Source organism: Podarcis raffonei, chromosome 1 (assembly GCF_027172205.1).
Source record: "Podarcis raffonei isolate rPodRaf1 chromosome 1, rPodRaf1.pri, whole genome shotgun sequence".
In the NCBI taxonomy this organism is placed as follows: domain Eukaryota; kingdom Metazoa; phylum Chordata; class Lepidosauria; order Squamata; family Lacertidae; genus Podarcis; species Podarcis raffonei.
Genome location: NC_070602.1, coordinates 117,466,970 through 117,488,179, shown reverse-complemented (window position 1 = coordinate 117,488,179; position 21,210 = coordinate 117,466,970). Strand labels below are relative to the sequence as shown.

Here is a 21,210-nt window from a genome sequence, read left to right as displayed (position 1 = left end):
TCCAGCCTGTTCAACTGGAAGTTATTAAGAGTTCCCAGATCCAAACCCGGGGAGGGCTCCGGCCTCTTTGGCCACAGCTGCACCATACATCTAAAGCATTATTACAGCACTTTGGAAGAATCCTGGGCGCTGCAGTTTGTTAAGGGTGTTGAAAGTTGTTAAAGGTAAAGGGACCCCTGACCATTAGGTCCAGTCGTGGCTGACTCTGGGGTTGGGGCGCTCATCTCGCTTTATTGGCCGAGGGAGCCGGCGTACAGCTTCCAGGTCATGTGGCCAGCATGACTAAGCCTCTTCTGGGAAACCAGAGCAGTGCACGGAAACGCCGTTTACCTTTCCGCCGGAGCGGTACCTATTTATCTACTTGCACTTTGACATGCTTTCGAATTGCTAGGTTGGCAGGAGCAGGGACCAAGCAACGGGAGCTCACCCCGCTGCGGGGATTCGAACTGCCGACCTTCTGATCAGCAAGTCCTACGCTCTGTGGTTTAACCTGTGTATCTCACAGAGGTACAGTTCCCAGAGTTCCCTGGGAAGAGGGACTGGTGTTCAAACCACTCAGCTCTGTGATGGGAATACGGTCATACCTTGGATCCGTTCCAGAAGTCTGTTCAACTTCCAAAACGTTTGGAAACCAAAGAGCGGCTTCTGATTGGCTGCAGGAAGCTCCTGCAGCCAATCAGAAGCCCCGTCGGACGTTCGGCTTCCAAAAATAGTTCGCAAACTGGAACAGTCACTTCTGGGTTTGTGGCATTCGGGAGCCAAAACTAAGGTGTTCGAAAACCAAGGTACGCCTGTAACTCTCAGCACCCTTCTCAAACCATGGTGCCCAGGATTCACTGGGGAGAAGCAGGGTTGCTTAAAGTGACGTAATAGAGCTCTACATATATGGTTCAGGTGTGGCCTTTTAGATGTTGTTGTTGTTGTTGTTTAGTCATGTCCGACTCTTTGTGACCCCATGGACCAGAGCACGCCAGGCACTCCTGTCTTCCACTGCCTCCCGCAATTTGGTCAAACTCATGTTGGTAGCTTCGAGAACACTGTCCAACCATCTCGTCCTCTGTCGTCCCCTTCTCCTTGTGCCCTCCATCTTTCCCAACATCAGGGTCTTTTCCAGGGAGTCTTCTCTTCTCGTGAGGTGGCCAAAGTATTAGAGCCTCAGCTTCACGATCTGTCCTTCCAGTGAGCACTCAGGGCTGATTTCCTTAAGAATGGATAGGTTTGATCTTCTTGCAGTCCATGGGACTCTCAAGAGTCTCCTCTTAATTCCTCATAATTCAAAAGCATCAATTCTTCGGCGATCAGCCTTCTTTATGGTCCAGCTCTCACTTCCATACATCACTACTGGGAAAACCATAGCTTTAACTATACGGACCTTTGTCGGCTTAGAATGGATAATAACATTAAGCCCAACCGAGTCTACTGCTTCACCAAAATGAGGACAGAAGCTACATAGGAAGACAGATGCTTTTCGACTCAACTCTTTAAAAAGGTACTGAAAGCACTATGATATGGCGAACCATCCTGACTTTTACGTACGAAGGGCGATATACAAATAAATAGTAAACAATAAAAATGCAATACCGTTGCAGGGTCCGGGTTTGAGAATTCAACAGGGACCTTCCCCAAACGCTTTAAGAACAGCAAGCCAAGGCTGAGCGTGTATTTGAACAATTAACCCATGGTGAAATTGGGCTACGTGTGCTCACCAAAAGCAGCCAACATTCATTCAAACGGCTGTCGGTTCTCTGAGAAACAGATTAACTGCCTCCAGCCTTTGCATCAGTTACTCTCCACACTCTTGGGGGGTTCCTGAAGGGTACAGTAGAACTGAGGTGGGCAGAAAGAGCAGCTGCCCTTCAGTAAGGAATGTGTTAGAGTGGAACTCCTTGCATTTCCATAAGAATCAAGCTGCACGGGAATCAATGCGTCCTGGAAAATGTCAGTGATATATTGTTCTGAGAAGGACGGCAGCTCGGTCGGTGGTGGGGCGTTCACTTTGCACCCAAAAGGTCTCAGGCTTAACCCCTTGCTTCGGCTGGGAGAGACCCGTGTCTGAAGCCTTGGACAGCTGCTGCCAGTCAGTGTAGACGACAATGGACTTGATGTACTGACTCGGCACAAGGCAGCTTCCTCTATACAATGTACAACGGAACACTTAAAACTCCCACTGATTTCACTGGGACAGAATTAGGCACCTGCTTAACTCTCCCCCATGGAAATCGATGGAGCTCAGAAGTGTTTCACTTTTGGCCCTGCGTTCGCCGTATTTTTCGCTCCATAAGATGCACCTGACCATAAGACACACCTAGTTTTTAGAGGGGGAATGCAAGGAAAAAAATATTCTTTAAAGGGAGCGCTGAGCAGAGCCTGTATGCATCCTAGGCTCTGCTCAGCGGTCCCTTTCACGAGCCGCGTGGAACATGTGTGTGGTGCTTGCGGGCTTTTCCCTGAGGAGGGAGAGGGGCAGCCCGTCACTGACTTTTCCTCGGGGAAAAGCCCCCAAGCACCACACACACGCTCCACGCGGCTCTTTAAAGAGAGCACGGCTCTTGGGGGCTTTTGCGGGAAGTGGAGGAAGGGACAGAGCCGCGTGCTCTGTCTCTTCCCCCACCTCCCGCAATAGCCACGCGCTAAGCCAGAAGCCAGGACAACAAGCGGGATCGCTGCGCAGAGATCCCTCTTGCTGTGCTGGCTTATGGGATAACCGCGCACAGCCTCTCCCGGGCAGCGGGATGAAGGCTCCCCCAAGAGCCGCACTCCCTTTAAAGAGCACGTGGAGCGTGTGTGCAGCTCTTGGGGGCTTTTCCCCAAGGAGGGAGAAGGGCAGCCGCACACACGCTCCACGCAGCTCTTTAAAGGGAGCGCTGAGCAGAGCCTCCCGCCTGCATTCGCGCCATAAGACGCACACACATTTCCCCTTACTTTTTAGGAGGGGGAAAGTGCGTCTTATAGAGCAAAAAATACGGTACATTGTTACTTACATAAATGTCCTCTTGATTAAAAAAAACAACAACAACTGGAGCCAGATAAATCCTGTTGCAAGCAGACAACGGATTTGCTCTGCAGGGGATAAATCCAGCTCCTCTCCACCTTTCAGACAAAAGGAACTCTTCTGCCAGAAAAACGAGAGAGCTCTACATCTCTCTCTCTCTCTCTCTCTCTATATATATATATATACAGCCGTGGCTTTCTCACGGTCATTTTCTCCAGCCAGTGTTGACAATCAGAGCTGTTCTGTGGGGGAAAACAACCTGACATTTCTAACAACAGGTCTGTGCTGATGGTAGTAATGTAAAGAGATGCCCTGCTTTGCTGTAACCTGCTCCATGTAGCAGCCAGCAGTGGAAAAGGTGTCAACAGAAAGGGACAAACAGCACCAAAATTGCGGCAGCTCTTCCCATGACACAGCGATAAAATTGTTATGTGTTGGCAGTCATTTTAATATGGGCACAAAGTGGGAAAGGTGTGCTACTTCGCACGGCAGGGATACTTACGCAGCCTCCCGCAAGGATCTCTGCATACAGTGGAATGGAACCGTCTCTCTGCGTGAATTTGTCTCTGACGAAGTCATTGACCTAACAGAAAGACATAATTAATACCATCAGGCCCCAATTCCACCTTCCTCGTCTACAGTTTTATTCAGGAGATCTAAAAAACAATATTTGGATATTTGGATTTGATATCTGGAATCCATTCTGACAAATTCTGTAATAGGTTAAGATCTGGTGAAGTACAGTAACAACCTTGTAAAGGAAATGGGTTTTGGGTTCTCCTCACCTCCTCCATTTATCTTCTCTTCTACACAGGTTCTGTTTCTCTTTTTCTTTTTCTCTCTTTTATTTACGTCTCACCATGTTTAGTGCACATATAATTATGTACTTTTTGAACTTTCAATAAAGATTTTTTTAAAAAAAGGAGATCTAAAAACAAGAGGCCAGAGTGTGGCAGTTCCCGGAGCAGAGATATCACCTGAGAAACGTTTTGGGTGTTCTACAAAAATAAATACTTCTCCCCCCAAAAAGAAGAAAGCAGTGCAAAAGTGTCGAGTTATCCTCACTTTAAAATATCTTTATGTCCACGTTTTTAATACTGCATTTGGATTTGGATTTGTATGTATGTTGGGAGCTGCTTTTGAGGAGCGTCTCCTCCAAAAACTGGATCGAAAACCCTCTAAAGAAAATTATTTTAAAATAAATATACTCACTGTAAGCTTAATGGCTTTTTCTGGAGCGACACCAATGAGCTGCGGAAGCAACCCTAGACAAATGGAGCAAATGTACCACAATTAGACAGGCTCAAGTTTGCTGGCACGACGTCTAGGATGCTTTGCCCTTAAATAGCCTAACATGTCCATTTCCCCACAGAGGTTTTCCTTTGACATCAATGATGTTTCTACATATGGAGCTGGCCGTTCCGCTATGGGCCCATTGCGCCGTTTTGCAACTGAGCATTTCAAGACTTCTTTCAGGGCTTGCTGGCGCTGCATTTTCCTAAGTCTATTGCCCGATATCAGCTGCCTGCTATGAACTGAAATCAGCTTTATTGCTGCTGAGCTATTCCCAAACGCCTCTTGCGGGATGCTCAGAGCACGCAGTGTGCCTTTCTTTTAACCGCAAGATGCTGCTCCTTGTCGATTTGATCAATCGGCAATCAGTCACTAGGTGGTTTCATTCATTCCCAATCAAGTCCTGCCGCTTTTTACTTCTTATTTAAACTGCTGCTTGGAAACAAAATTGAAATGCCAGGACGTCTAGCGAGCTCCGTAGACACTCCAGTCAAGCGTCATTATATACACAGTCAGGCAATACCATTTCCTATAGTTAACCTAATTCATAAGAGAAAGACAGTGGCTTGGATCCAGAGAAGTGCAAGTGAAAGGGAACTTGAAGAAAGTTCTATTCCCACCCACCCCTTTCCCCATTCTTCACTCTGAAGTCCCTGAATGGTGTGGGATGGAGATCCATGCAACGGTCACCTCCAGGCTTGACTACTGTAATTCGCTCTACGCGGGGCTGCCCTTGAAGCTGTCCCAGAAACTCCAGTGGGTGCAGAATGCTGCAGTGAGGCTCCTAACATGGTCTCTGCCATGGGAGCATATTCAAACAGTGCTTTTCCAGCTGCACTGGCTCCCGGTGGAGCACAGGGTCAGATTTAAGGTGCTGGTTTTGACCTTTAAAGCCCTTCACGGCCTAGGACCCTCGTACCTATGGGGCCGCCTCTCCCGGTATGCCCCACAGAGAGCCTCAAGGTCCATAAATAGCAACACCCTAGTGGTCCCAGGCCCTAAGGAAGTCAGATTAGCCTCAGCCAGGGCCAGGGCCTTTTCAACACTGGCTCCGGCCTGGTGGAATGCTCTGTCTCATGAGACCAGGGCCCTGCAGGATCTGATTTCTTTCCGCAGGGCTTGTAAGACAGAGTTGTTCCGCCTGGCCTTTGGCTTGGAATCAGCCTGATCCCCTCCCCCTCTTTCCTTTTCTTTCTCCTCCTGTGATGAGGCTGCATTTTAACATTTTAATGCTTTGCTGTTTCAATATTTTAATGTTGTATTCTAATCTTGTTTTTAAGTTGTATTCATTCAACTTGTTTTTATTATTGCTTGTTAGCTGCCCTGAGCCCTGCCTTGGCTGGGGAGGGTGGGGTATAAATAAAAAATATTATTATTATTATTATTATTATTATTATTATTATTATTGGAAATCATCCAAAGTTGGACTGAGCTCCAGGCACGTAAGACGCTTCCACTTCATTTTCAGTAACTTCCTCTTTTCTAACGCAACACACTTTCCTCCAGTCCCATACCATTCTGGCGCTCTGGGGAATGTTTATGGGATGTGAAGGGGCTAGGAGAAAGCAGAAAAAATCCCCTCCCATGAGTTTCCTCCTGTGTGCAGTTCTCAATATCCAGGCCGACACTATCTACATCTACACACAACGCTCTCTTTTCACTACCTAAAAGAAAATAACTTCTAAGACCAATGCAACTGTCTACTTTGTTACTTACATCGTTAAAATGGAGAGACAGAGGTTTTAAGCACTAGGAGGAAAAGTTAGTGTTAAGTTACAAAAGAAGATGAAGTCGCTGGATTTCCCCCCCCAGTTAAGTGCAATGTGAGGCTATCAGCACCAAAACACATACATACTTGCACCTGTTTAAATATAGATTGTTTGTCAAGCGAAGTTTCTTTGGGTATAACATAGTCGCAGGTTGAGAACCAGGAATTTTGGGGTGGCCAGGCCATAGGGTACACTGGAAGTCAATGTGAAACAGCAAAAACATGAATTAAGTGCCATCTACTGTATTTTATTTAATGGATTTGTTTTAATAAAATAAAATGGGGAGGGGACATTTTAAGTGTCATGTGCTTGAATGTTTATTTTTTTTCCGTTCCTGTGACACCGGACTCTCTGCCCAGAAAAGGTGAGTGATGGGAACAGGTTTGACGACCTACGAGCTCCTTTCTTGCTCTGCAATAATTGGCGGGTACTTTTCCAGCAGCAGACCTGTTTAAGAAAACAGATCAGCAGAGGGCAGCCTTCGCTCGCTTGGCTTTAGACGAAGCATCTTGCCACTTTTAATCCAGTCCCTTTCCAACCTAGACAGCAGGCGCATGTGTTACCTGTCTCCCTACCGTCGCCCTGGCCCAACTTTCGCAAAAGCTGACAGAACTGTAATAAAGTGCTGATTCACCCCACTGCCGTTTCAAGGGAAATGAAGTTAATCGGCCGAGCGGTCTGCGAGCCGACTGCCGGAAGAGCAGGCCGATTCTGTGCAATGAGGCCGTTTCCCCGCTAGCAGGAAGAACCGCGGGTTGTTCACACCCTTGCGTCAGCAGCGGCAACAGAATGCCATTCTCTGCAGTAGCTCTCGCTGCTTAAAAGCCATGTGGGGTTTACCTTCCACACCACGCAACTCCCTTCTCCTAAGAAGCCCAAATCAAATGTGCGTGTGGTACCTGCACACGCACGGACGCAGATCAGCAGCTAATGTATGCCGTGGCTTAGTTTCTTTCAACGCAGTCCTTTTTGTCTGAGGCTTAACAGACTTATTATGCTGGGGGAAAGGTAGTTATTAAACACACAAAGGGCGGTTGACAACAAGAAAAAGAAATGCTGATCTCCCAGCCTGAGTCTCTGATCCCCTATTAAAAGGATATTTAGCACAGTAGTGCCTACCGCTAAAGGAACTAATAGACAGTAACACCTGGAGGCACTCCTCCCACCGCCATTAATACACAGCTAAATACAGCACATGTGTGCGCGCACAAACACACATATACAGGATCAACGGCTACGAGTCATGATGCCTACATACAATCTTCAGGATCAGAGGCAGCAGCATGCCTCGGAATACCAGTTGCTGGGGAAGATCAGCGAGGGAGAGAGAGAACGCTCTCATGTCTTGCTGATAGACTTCCCGTCAGCAATTGGTTGGAGAAAACAAGGACAGGGGACTGGATCAGGGTTTCCCTCCCTTTTACCTTCCCAAACATGGGTCTCCCAGCTGTTTTTGGACTACAACTCCCATCGTCCCTAGCTAGCAGGGCCAGTGATCAGGGATGATGGGAACTGTAATCCAAAAACAGCCAGAGACCCAAGTTTGGGAAACCCAGGACGAGATGGACCTGTGATCCGATCCAACACAGGGCTCTTCTTACGCATTCTCGTCCTCTTGACTTACACAGGCACACACAGACACACACACACTGTACTTCATGCAGTCTTAGAGCAGATTCACCTTTTACATGCACAAAAACTGCATGGCGAAATACACATACGGCGCTATCATCTGTGCAGAGGAAAAGGAATCAGGACTGTCTTCTGTCCTGACTGCAAAGGCACAGAGTCACTTTGCTGAATGTCAAACCCGTGTAATTTTTCTGCCTGAGCTTTAAAGTATGAACAGAGTAATAAATTCTGCAATGAACCATCATGGAGGCTTAGACTGTAGGTAAGACTTGGTTCTGGAGTTTGGTTCCAGGATGTCGAAGTCCTAGGAAATAAGATTTGTCGGGCAACCTTGGGCCAGTCATTGCCTCTTATCTTAACTGACCTCACAGGATTATTGTGAGGAGAGAATGGAGAGGAGGGGAACAACACACACACCACGTTGAGCTTCTTGCAGGAGAAGGTGGCGTATAAATGTATGTAATAAATAAAGTAAGTAACTTAAGATGTGTGTGCACACGAAAGCACAGAAAAGCACCTAACAGATATTAATCTATACAGCACCTTCAAGGTACACAGTTTGAGAGCTTTGCAGTTTTATAAGCCAAGAAGTACCCAATACACACAAACACAGCTCCCTATCCCTCAAGAGTTTCCTTGCACTGTTTAGGCGCTTGCACAAAAGCCATTAAAAAGTCAACCGCAGGTGTATTGGACTGATGTGTTTCATCTCCTCACCTCTGTAAAGGCCAAAAGCGCCTTCGTAACGCAGAACTTTCTTGAAACAATCAAAGCTGTTTTTGTACATCAGCTCTCCCACCACGGAGCCAGTTGTGCGCTGGTTCTGCATGCGCGTCTTCACCAGATCAATAGGGTAGACGGCGGTAGCTCCTACGGCTGCAAACCAAAAGACAACAAAAGTTTTATATTCCAGTTTCTCACTGTGCCCAAACAAAACATGCTAGTGTAGATTAAGTGCCGCCTCCTTCTGCTCTTGTTTTTAGGTTTGTTGCAATTGCTTTTATCTGGAGTGTGGATTTTAGCTGTGTTCACTCTCTAATTTTATTTGTACACTGCTCGGAGAGGTGTTTTGTTTTTTTAGCAAGCGGTTTATAAATCTTCCAAATAAATTAATAAATAATTATGAGATATATGAACGGTGTTACAAGAGCCCAGAGACATAAAGGAGTTTGATGGAGAACAGAGTGAAATGTAGCACTTAGGACAGGAAAAATATGAAGGACCATAGAAGCCAACTCCTAAGGGCAAAGGGGTCTGTGCCCCCCCCAATAAAATATTTGAGGGGGCACCTGCCCCAAATTGATGGGCATTGCCATTCAAATGGTGTACGTGCACCGCGTCATGTGATCGATTATGTGGGACAGGGCTTGCCTGCCCCCCTCCATATTTTATTCAAGTTGGCACCCCTGTGAATGACACTCTGCTTATGCCCATGGAACTCTTACCCACAGTCCTGGGTGGGAGGGTGGGGTAATTGGGATTGCCTGGTAATCTGCATATGTTCTCCATTCATACTTCACATTTTCCAGGGCTGAATTCTGATGCGGAAAAACCGGCTTAAGCACTCAAGCCTTTGCCTAAAAATGAAGCTCAGATCGCAAAGCATTCCTTCCAACCTCACTGCTGAACAGCACTGGGGATGGGGAGAAAATTCTTTGGAAATGTTTGCATTTTGCAGGAAAGTTCTCTGGGCAGAGGGAAGCCCTGATTTTCCTTGCTGAAGAGAAGCCAATATGGAAAAATGTGGCCTAGCTGTCAGGGTGTCTCAAACGATTAGGAGACTGATGGATGCAGGCCTTCCAAACAACAACAAAAATCATCTCGTTACAGAGGCTCATTAAGCTGGAGATACGCTTCATCGCAGCATCCTGCATTCCCCTTTCACCCTAGTCCCAAAGAGTTGCTGTTCTCTGGAGCGGAAGGAGTACAATTCAGCTTAAAATGGCAACTGCTCAGGTGGGTATGAAAATCTACAGTAAACAGAATACAGACTATCAGCTGGAGCACCTGGAGCACACATAGGTGTGTTTCATGGCCTCTTGCTATGCCCCGTTTCATAATATTGTTTTGTAATATTATCATAAATCAGTAGTTCAAAGATGACTAATGTCTATATATACCGTATTTTTCCGTGTATAAGTCGCTCCCATGTATAAGACTCCATTTTGGGGGACTCCAAATTAAGAAAACACCCCCTCAGCACTACCCGTGTATAAGACGAGCCCCAATTTTAAACCTAATTTTTTCATTAAAACCTAGTCTTATACATGAAAAAATACGGTAAGCCTCAACCAAATTATATACCAAAAGTGAAACAAGGGAGCAGGAACAATGTGATGTCTTCAGCCTCTTTATTAAAGACACTGTATTTGTCCCCGGCCTTCGTTTCCCTTTCTGAGTTTGGTATCAATCCCATCAAATATAATTAAGAGGGGAGTCCGAGGCTATATTTGAGAAGTCTGTCGTTCTGCAAGTTTTGCTCCAAAGACTGTCTGGAGCCTGCAGTGCCAAGGTCATGTTCTGTCAGGACTTCTGATCATAGGCTTGGGGTTTTTTCTGGGGTTTTTTTTTATAAGTAACAATAAAGAGCTCTCTTCAGAGCTCCACCATTCCTACCCTGGGGGTGGGAGGGACAATGAACTCCAACTTAGCTGATCTGCAACCAGCCCGGCTAGATAATATTACAGCAATCCCAGCTTGAAAACAGCACACAGAGACATGTCACTCACCTCCAGCAATTGAGCCCAGAGTGAACCTGTAAGCCGACTCAGCTACCTGGAGCCAGACAGGTCTGCCCAGATCACCGTAAGATTGCTGTGAGTGAAGAACGGGGGTCGGTGGAGCGGGGGGAAGGGAGGGAGGAACAGAGAATAAGACATGAAATTGGGCAAAAAAACCCAAAACCCTGTTATGAGAACTGAAAGCAACTGTTCACTGAGCTTTAAGTAAGAATAAAAATTATCAGGCAGCTCTCTTAAACACATTAACTGGGGTTTACTTCTAAGGATTGAACTTCCCTCTCTCTCACATCCCAGAGACAGCGCAACTGAAAAACTAATTTGTGAAGATGCACACGGGCAACAATGACTTTCTCTCGTTCCCACGTTTACAAGATATACTGCTAGGTAATGCTCAGCACTCAAATGCCCTTTTGCATGCAACGCGATTTAAAGTCTGTGGTCATGGAACGTGGGAACCAAGGAACTATTGGGTTTTATGGTTAAACCAAATACGGATAAATTAAAAGCTGCAGGCCTGCTGAAGCATTTCCAGCTGAAGTTCTTCCTATACTCCATGGACTGTTCTTCATTTATGCTTCACCGGCTACTAAACCATGCTTGAGTTGTAGCAAAACTCAAGTTTGCTCCCCTCCGCCTCTGAAACAGTCTTTAGACCAGAAGCTTCTGTTTTAGAATAACCACTGTTTAGCATTTTGCCCGAACACTAGTAAAGGTAAAGGGACCCCTGACCATTAGGTCCAGTCGTGGTCGACTCTGGGGTTGCAGCGCTCATCTCGCTTTATTGGCCGAGGGAGCCGGCGTACAGCTTCTGGGTCATGTGGCCAGCATGACTAAGCCACTTCTGGCGAACCAGAGCAGCACACGGAAACGCCGTTTACCTTCCCGCCAGAGTGGTACCTATTTATCTACTTGCACTTTGACGTGCTTTCGAACTGCTAGGTTGGCAGGAGCTGGGACCAAGCAATGGGAGCTCACCCCGTCGCGGGGATTCGAACCGCTGACCTTCTGATCAGCAAGTCCTAGGCTCTGTGGTTTAACCCACAGCGCCACCCACGTCCCTCTTACTAAACACTAAACTGAACACTAAACTGTGGTTAATCTATGGTTGGTGGAAAGATTAACCATCATTCAGGTTCAGACGTGACAACATGCCGAAATTAGATGAAATGGGAATTGAATGCCTCTAAGTTCTTCCTCCCTACCACGCCAAAGAAGGATTAGGAGGGAGTCCATGGCTCACTGCCAACCATCCTCATATTGCTAAACCATAGTTTACCATTATGTGTGAACTCAGCCTGTGTTTCTTCATTTCCTTGAAATCCTCATGAAATCCTAGCAAAACTGTGCTCTGAGGCGAGTCCTAAGCATACGTCACCCTGAGCCTGTCTTCTCCTCCCTTCTAATGGAAATATAACTTTAAGCCTATTTATGAAGGCGCTTACTATACCCTGCCACATGCCTGGATTCACATAGGATATGCAAATTAGTATAATTAATGCTATGGCTTTCAGAGCATGAATATTTATAAATAGAAAATTACTGTCACTGGCATCACTCCGTGAAGCCACTGTACACAGATATTTAGCAGCTAGACAAAAGAAAATCTTTCCGTGAGAATATCAGCCACAACTATGATTGAAAGACTGGCAGTGTCCCCTTCTTTTATCTTTGCCAACTAGGCGGAAAGGGTATGTTAATAAAAATGTTTAAAAAGTTGCGACTTCCGTTATCTAAGATTGCTCTCTGCAGCCAAATTCCCCTTGCACAGATCGCCCTCTTCATTAGTCTAATGACCTGTTCTCATGCACTGCTGTGCTGACATGGCACTGCAGGGCATAGAGGTCCCAGCACTAGACGTTGCCTCCTTCTCCCCTTAGGAACATAGGACCTTATACAGAGTCAGGCCACTCATCCATCTAGCTCAGTATTTGCTTACTCTGACTGGCAGTGTATATCTCGTGTTTCAGGCTGGGAACATCACCAGCCCTACCTGGAATGAGACTGGGGGAGAGAGTGAACCAGTGCTGCCTCGCCTCCTTACTGGCCACCGGATGATGAAGAAGAAGAAGAAGAAGAAGAAGAAGAAGAGGAGGAGTTTGGATTTGATATCTCGCTTTATCACTACCCGAAGGAGTCTCAAAGTGGCTAACATTCTCCTTTCCCTTCCTCCCCCACAACAAACACTCTGTGAGGGGAGTGAGGCTGAGATACTTCAGAGAAATGTGACTGGCCCAAGGTCAACCAGCAGCTGCATGTGGAGGAGCGGAGACGCGAACCCGGTTCACCAGATTACGAGTCCACCGCTCTTAACCACTGCACCACACTGGCTCTCCACTGCACTCACACTGGATGAGGCTCTCCACTGTCATCTCACTTCTGAGAAAGGCACTCTGGGAGAGGTGGCCGGGAAAAAGGTCAGCGGATTGGGAATTATAGGGATAGAACTACCTAAATTGTACAGAAATTTATTCACGTACGAGACTACAGCGGCAAGAATGTCACTTGCCCCAAATTGGAAAGAAGAAGAAGTCCCAGCGAAGGAAGACTGGATACAAAAACTTATGGAATATGCAGAAATGGTGAAACTTACCGGAAGAGTAAGAAAGCAAGATAACAAACTTTTTATAAAAGAAGGGAAACAGTTTATTGAATATTGACAAATTTTAAACAGATAAAAACAATGGCAAGATTATTGTACGGTGGTACCTTGGTTCTCGAACCCAGAAATAAGTGTTCCGGTTTGCGAACATTTTCCGGAAGCCGAATGTCCAATGCGGCTTCCGCTTAAGTGTTGGAAGCTCCTGCAGCCAATTGGAAGCCGCGCCTTGGTTTTTGAACTGTTCCGGGAGTCGAATGGACTTCTGGAATGGATTAAGTTCGAGAACCAAGGTAGCACTGTAATAACCTGCAGCTACATAAGAGCATATATTTAAAGAAGATAAATAAACGAGTAAGTTAAGTTAATTTGGATATGCAGAAGATATTAAAAATAAATTTAAAGAACTGCAGAAAGAGGGGGAAGGAAGTCTAGTTTTAAAATGTCAAAAAGGACTGTAAAATTAAGGAAATGTATATATCTGAAAAGTATTGTCAGGGAACTGCCATCAGCTCAGAGGCGAGAGGGTTACAGGGAGTTTCCAAAGACTGTGAGAAGCAGCACTTCCTCCGCGGAGGAGGGAAGCCCCGCCTCCAGTGGGGAAGAGATGCAGGGCTCAGAGGATGCAAAAGAGAGCCAAGACACCGTGCATGAGCAAAGCGGGGGGGAGGCAAGTCCCCCTTTACCCACGCCTTCCCTGTGCAGTAGGTTTACGCGCAGAGAGGGGAGGCGTCGGATGGGGGTCAAGAGACTACTCTGCTGGGGAAAGTTTAAGGACCGCCCACTCTCAGATTCTGCTAGTGACTGAGCAAGACATGGAACTGAGACGTTCTGCACTGTAAATGTTTTTGCACCGATAATAAAGCCTTTGAAAAGACCAGTGAGGATCTTTCCTGTTCGCTCTCGAGCAACCACGCGAGTAGGCATAACAAGTATAAGTAAGTTTTTTGTTGTTTTTTTAAAGGAGAGGGCCAGTGGCATGGCCACAGTGGCTGGAAAGACTTTTAGAACTTTGTAAAGCTTTACAAAGGGAGGCGGGTGGCGCTGTGGGTTAAACCACAGAGCCTAGGACTTGCCGATCAGAAGGCTGGCAGTTCGAATCCCCGCGACGGGGCGAGCTCCCGTTGCTCGGTCCCTGCTCCTGCCAACCTAGCAGTTTAAAAGAACGTCAAAGTGCAAGTAGATAAATAAGTACCGCTCCGGCGGGAAGGTAAACGGCGTTTCCGTGCGCTGCTCTGGTTCACCAGAAGCGGCTTAGTCATGCTGGCCACATGACCCAGAAGCTGTACACTGGCTCCCTCGGCCAGTAAAGCAAGATGAGCGCCGCAACCCCAGAGTCAGTCACGACTGGACCTAACAGTCAGGGGTCCCTTTACCTTTAAAGCTTTACAAAACAAATTATGTTCAATACACCTTTCTAACCATCACATCTATCCACGGTGCTGGGGGCTCTTCGTTAGAATTTGCCACCACTAATGTGGCAGCAAGAGGAGTAAGAGTGGGGGAAGGAGAAGGACAGTGATACCACTTCTGTTACGAAAAGAAGGATGGAGTAGTGCAGAGAGGAGGGAGGAGGAGGACAATGCTTAATTCTACCAAGGGTGCTTCTTTCCTTGAACCTTCACCCGAGGTTCAAACCGAAATGTAGGCTGTAGAAGTCTTTTTTTAGCTGATATAATTTGATCATCCAAAGACTGAGTCCGGCCCAAGTAATGTTAAATCTTTGATTGTTCCCAAAACACAAAAGATTCCTGGAAGGCCTGTACTGCTTAGCAGGTGACAATTCATTAAGGCTGCAAAATATGCAACCCCTTCTTTTCCAGAGAATTTCCATTCATTTTAAGCAGGGCTACTTTAAAGCAGCGTTTTTCCAGCAGCCGAAAGTTTGAGTTAATTTAAAAAATAAAATAAATAAAAATCCTGTTGCTATGGAGACAAGGGCTAAAAACAATCAAACCACATAAGCAAAATTCAATAAATTAGTCTAGCCAAACAGTCCTGGTCAATCTCCACGAGGGATAATTAGTCCAAGAAATCTTTCATGTGCTGATTGTAAAATAAAAAATAAAAAATCAACAAAGACAGAGTGGCTTTATCAGGCAAGAGAAGAAAATATGCCGAAATATTAGAGACAAGTTAATTTCGAAAATGAGCTTTAACACAAAACAATCCAGATAATGCAGTAATTTGCAAACAGCAAAATCCACATACAAGGCCTCATAAAATAATCTGACTAGACTGTGCTTTTCCTCCAGAAACAATTCAATACATGGCAGCTTGTGCAAGCATCCAGATTTGTACTTTTTAAAAGGATTTGTTTCGGGTGTATTTCTTTCTTTTTCAACAAAGTATTCATTTTTAACATAGTTTCACAAACCTAAAACACAAATGTAAGCGTCTGAAGGCAACAATATTCTGAAAGGCCAGAGCAACAGCCAGCTATTTTGTTATGATAATGAGCAACTTCTTTGGGAATGCTGTACTGCAGCCTAAAGGTCCCCACGTCACAAGAAGGTTGTGTCTGTTTCCTTCAAACTGCCTTTTTTCAGCCCAATTTTTAAAAAAACAAAACAAATGTTTGGTGGAAGAGGTGTTGCAAGAACTGCTGAAAAGGATGGGACACACACAGACCAAAGGCAGCCCTGCTTATATCACCACCTCTCAGAACAAGCACTTTCTATTACACAGAACAGTTTAAAAAATCATTTTGATGGTTTGACAAGGGCCGTTTTCAGAAGGGAGGAAAACTTTCCCAAAAACTGCAGTGCGCTCATGTGTCCATGGACTGAGCAAATATAAATATGGATGTCATGGGAAAGATTTCAAAATTATAATCTCAGAAGCCCTAGCTTAAAGCCATAACCGCTACACGTTTACTGGGATTGGCTGGCTTCCATATTTTCTGGAAGGTACCTACCTGCCTCTGAAGTTCTGCCAAGTTGTAAGGCAACGCTCCTTCAGCCAAGGGAGCTATTCTCTCAATGTCTGCCAGCGTCAAGCGTCTGCATTCAAGACCAGGGAAAAGAAATCCCTGTTAAACGTAATAGCAAGCCCAAACCCATCAGGCACATTTCAGACTACCATACCTCAGCCTATAGAGCTTTGGACCCTGCCAGGATATTAAATCATGGTTTGAAGTTGACTTAATGCCCTGGCTTATCCCAAAAACATAGTTTCTCCAGTTCTGATGAAACAAGAAACTATGGTTGTTTGAGGCTTCCTGGTTTATGTTACAGGGAACCAGGCAAAGGGCCTTCTCGGTAGTGGCGCCCACCCTGTGGAACACCCTCCCACCAGATGTCAAAGGAAAAAACAACTACCAGACTTTTAGGAGACATCTGAAGGCAGCCCTCTTTAGGGAAGCTTTTAATATCTGAAGGACCATTGTATTGAAGCCGCCTAGAGTGGCTGGGGGAACCCAGACAGATAGGCGGGGTATACAAAATTATTATTATTATTATTATTATTATTATTATTATTATTATTATTATTATTAAAGTTCATGCAGAGAGTCTCCTTGCATGAGCAAAAGGTTCATTCATATCTTGATTTATTAACCTGAGCTATTATTGCCCAAACTCTCCCATCAAATACTCATCCCTGTACACAGAAAACTAGCACATCACAGGGAAAGATTCTACATCAAGATTCTACAGTCAACCTTCTCTGCAATATACCAGTTTTTATATTTGCAAAGAGGTATTGCAGTGACAGCTTAGTTCCTGAACAGCTTAGCTGCGGAACAAATCGGCTCCTGAACGCTACAAACCTGGAAGTAAGTGTTCCGGTTTGTGAACGTTTTTCGGAAGCTGAACATCTGACGCAGCTTCTGTTGAGTGCAGGAAGCTCCTGCAGCCAATCGGAAGCTGCGCCTTGGTTTTCGAACGGTATCGGGAGTCGAACGCACTCCCGGAATGGATTAAGTTCGAGAACCAAGGTACCACTGCCCTCAAAAATGTAATCTCCCACTTGCAATCCGAAATTACACATCCACAAAGCATATTTTATTTGATTTGGCTGCATTTATATCCAGACTTTCTTCCAAGGAGCTCATGGCAGCACCCTTGGTTCCGCCCTTCATTTTATCCTCACAACAACCCTGTGAGATAAGTTAGACTGGCCCAGTGTTACCCAGTGAGCTTCATGATGGCTGAGTAGGAACCTGAACCCATGTGCAGTCCTCCATGTGCAGAAAGTAATAAAAGACTGAACCATAGCTGTCAACTTCCAGATTTGAAAATAAGGGATCAGCAGCCTCACCTGTCCCGGGGACAGTCTACGGCACGGCTGTCAAACACAAGGCCCGCGGGCCGAATCCGGCCCGCCAGACCTCGTCATGTGGCCCGTGTAGCCGCCTCCGGCCGCCAGCCTTCACCTTTTATTCTCACTTTTTTTTTTTTACACAAGAAAGCCGCCTCTTCAGTGCATGCATGGCAGCCTACAAGCCAGAGAACGTCTGCTCTCTAGCGGCGCCGGCCGTTCTACACAGGAAACCTCCACTTTACATGCATTCAGGAAACCTCCACTTGTTTTTATATTGAGCGCATGCCATCCTGTGATGTGACAGATCCAACAGCTGCCTGAACAACCGGCCCTTTGAGGGTGACCAAACTGCTGATGCGGCCCCCCGATGAATTTGAGTTTGCCACCCCTGGTCTACGGGATATCTAACAATCTGTGATAGCAGTGGGAAGCAGTGGGAAACGGCACTGGAATAAGGGAATTTCCCGACAAAAAAGGGAAGGTTGACAGCTATGGACTGAACATACACTGGAAACTTTTACCCTCAAAAGCAAGGGAGGGAACTGCGGTAACCAGGTGTATGAGTGCACAGATATAGGCATATGTTGCCCTAGCCCCATGTCACACTGCATATACGCTGAGTGGCACACACACACCATCTCAAGACCACACCGTGTGCACAGAATTTCAATCCCACAGTTGTCAATTAAAAAACACACACACACAACAACAACCTCCATCTAATGACAACACTCTAGAAACATTAATATTACAAAAAAAGTTAAGATTACCCTGAGGCGTTATACAAATCGGAGAGCTGAAAAAGGATATCGATCTCCAAAGGTGTAACCTGTCCAAATTTGATTGCAGACTGAGAGAACTCCTCTGTTTTAAAGCAACGGGTTAAAACAAAAAAACACAAACTAATTATGCATAACTTATTGGAACTTTTAAATGCACAATCTACAATTTGGCTTAACATTATGGGAGCAAAATCCAAAGACCAGGTTGAAATGAACACAGTTTGCTCTAAAATTTGTTAGATTTTTGAGATCCAATCGCATAATTTTGTCCTGGACATACTTCTCCTAATCACAGGTGGATTGCAGCTCTTCAGTAGAGAGAGGAAAGTACTCTGCATATGGTCAGAGGCACTCTCTTCTAGAGCTCTGCTCTAAAATATCCAAGACCAGACCCAGCCATTGAAAAAGAAAGAACTGAATACCGACTCAAATTAAGTTTAAAGGGCTACATGCCCAAGAGGAGTCCTTATCTAATTATATTTCCAGTTATATACTATCGTTGGTAGTATTTCACTTTTCCAATTCCTTGCCACAATAATTCTCGCTGCTGTAATTACATACATGAACATCCTTTCCTTATTTCTAACATTGGTACCTTCCATCCTTTCTTCCCCTGTTTGAGATCTTACAACCCCAAAATAGTTTACTGTGACTCTAGTTTTTAGCTCTAAATTTCTGTGTATTTTTACCGTTTGATTTAATGCATATTTTGTATTGTAAGCTGCTGCCTTGGGGGCTCTTGTAGTTAAGAGGCAGGGTATAAGTTTGCAAATGAACAATTGTCCTTGACAGAGCACGGACTATTGCCTTAAGTCAGGCATAGGCAAACTCGGCCCTCCAGATGTTTTGGGACTACAATTCCCATCATCCCTGACCACTGGTCCTGTTAGCTAGGGATCATGGGAGTTGTAGTCCCAAAACATCTGGAGGGCCGAGTTTACCTATGCCTGCCTTAAGTCAACTATCTTTTGCAGCTGCTGAAGTTCTGATGTAGTAATGGAGCTCTTCAGCCCATTCATTTCAAGGGATGAGGGATATTACATGGGCTCCATGCATGGGGAAGCTTGCTCACCTAGGTGATATGTGTCATAGATACTTGATCAGTTGCTTTACATCAGGTCAGACTGACTGGCCAGGGCTCCCCCAGGTCTCAGGTGGAGGTGTTTCCCATCGCCAGCTACCTGGTCCTCCTAACTGTGGACTGAATACAGAACTTCAGCAGGCAAACCTAGATGCTCTATCAATGAGTAACAGGGGCCAAATATTGCTCCAGCTTCAGTAATCTCAAGAGTTTATGGCATACAATGCTTTACCTTTTGTAACCTCGACATCTTTTCTAGCACCTGCAATGAGGCTGTATATCTTTCGAACAAGCTCCATGTTGTTCAGCAAGGCATTGAAAGCGTTGAAATACGAAAAGCTGACTTGGTGAGAAATGGATCCACCTGCAGCCTGGGTGGAAAGAAAAAAATATATATTTTTGTATGTTTCAGTTCCTGGAAAACCTGCACACAGGGGACTGCAGGGGGAGAGTAAGAGAAGAAGATTTCACTAGCTATAGCTAGATCTCCACCAATTGCTGGAAGATTTCTTATTTCTTCTACCTGCTCATTTATGTTATTGCCTTCTTTCTAGTAAGCCCCACCAAGAAAATCCTTATGGAGGTCATAAAATCTTGCCTGGGCAAAGATGATCCCAAATCTGCAGTTTGTGAGAACCTGAATCTCAGCCCTCATTCCCTGTGCCCCATGCTTCCTGATACTTACTGAAACCAAGTTCTCCTCCACAAAAGGAGTGAGCATGTGTGGACGAATTGTAGCCATGATGCTGCCAAAATCCAGGCCGGTAATCGTGCCTGTTTTGTTCTTGTCTTTCAGTGCAAACGCTTGCCGGGCATGTTCTGACTGCAGCTCCTGAAAGAATATGATAAGAAATGATATACTGAGAGCTTTGTTCTAAATACCCATCATACTGATGCCCAGAATCTACACATTGACCATGGATGCATGCTGAAATAAAGACCAGCAGAAGTCAGTGCAGATCAGTGCTCTGTCCCGCACTGCTGGAAAAGCTGTCTCTGCAAGTAGCCTGAAGACAGCCCAGTCCATAATGAGTTATCAATCCATACTGACATGACCATCACTGCGTATGGCACACAAGGCTATCCATTACCTTGGATATCCAATCACAACAATCACAACACATCCAATCACAACAAGGCTATCCAATCACAACAATACAAACACAACACGTAGCTAATAGTTAGTAGAGAATATATAATAGAATAATGATATCATTTAAATTATAGGAACAAGCCAATCAAAGTTCATATGTACAATATAACAAAGAGGTAGCGAGGACCATCAAGCCGTGTGTTCCAAAACAGATGCCTAAGGACAGTCTCACAATAGTCTTTCCAAAGTTTTAACAGAAGACGTCTCAAAAGTTTCTAAAGTAAAGTCTCTCAATAGTCTCTCAAAAGTTTCAACGGAAGACATCTCAAAAGACTCAAAAGGACAGTGTCTCTGGGATGATACTAATGTTTCGTAATAGTCTTCATCAGCTGGAAATAAGATACAAGGCATACAACCAATGAATGATAACAATTAATACCAACTGGATTGTGTCCAATGGAGTCAACTGATAGCTCAAGGATATCCGCCTGAGCAACAGGACTCTCTCTACATTTCTTGTATCCCCCCAGTTCTGCACTAGAGGGCTGGTGGAACCCCCAGAACAGATGGAGGAGCTCAGGGAGTGTACAAGGAGCGGAAGTCCTACTGAGCAGACAGAAGTCCTTGTGCTAATCGGATGACTTCATTAGATACAACTGATTGACTCAAAACTGGACTCTCACAGATAAGACTTGCAAGCTTACCTTTTTAAATGTTCAATACAAGGATCTAGTTTTTAGGATGGCTGTGGCAGTGTTTAGTGAAGTCTCAGAAGCTAGTAAATAGCACATTATCTAGCAGAAATTTATGGTTGTGAGGAAGAGCCCCTGACACACACACACCCCTCCCTGAGGTCAACGGATTGCTGAACAAATGATCCAAGAGATACAAACTTTCATAATTTACACCAGTTTTAGAACTCAACATTTTTGGCAAAGAATTTTATCCGGGGGCTGTTTTACAGGGTG

General features: G+C 45.3%; 1 protein-coding gene across 2 annotated transcripts in view; it reads right to left on the bottom strand.

Moving 5' to 3' along the window:
• SLC25A12 (solute carrier family 25 member 12) overlaps window positions 1–21,210 on the bottom strand; it is a 60,692-nt gene that overhangs the window by 16,794 nt on the left and 22,688 nt on the right. For both annotated transcript variants that reach the window (XM_053359658.1, XM_053359667.1), the window contains exons 6-13: window positions 19,835–19,981; window positions 19,382–19,520; window positions 18,057–18,150; window positions 15,941–16,025; window positions 10,416–10,500; window positions 8,404–8,562; window positions 4,205–4,257; window positions 3,495–3,575 (exon numbers count right to left, since the gene is read on the bottom strand). In XM_053359658.1, coding sequence (XP_053215633.1) covers window positions 3,495–3,575; window positions 4,205–4,257; window positions 8,404–8,562; window positions 10,416–10,500; window positions 15,941–16,025; window positions 18,057–18,150; window positions 19,382–19,520; window positions 19,835–19,981 — 843 coding nt within the window. The remainder of the gene's footprint in view (window positions 1–3,494; window positions 3,576–4,204; window positions 4,258–8,403; window positions 8,563–10,415; window positions 10,501–15,940; window positions 16,026–18,056; window positions 18,151–19,381; window positions 19,521–19,834; window positions 19,982–21,210) is intronic.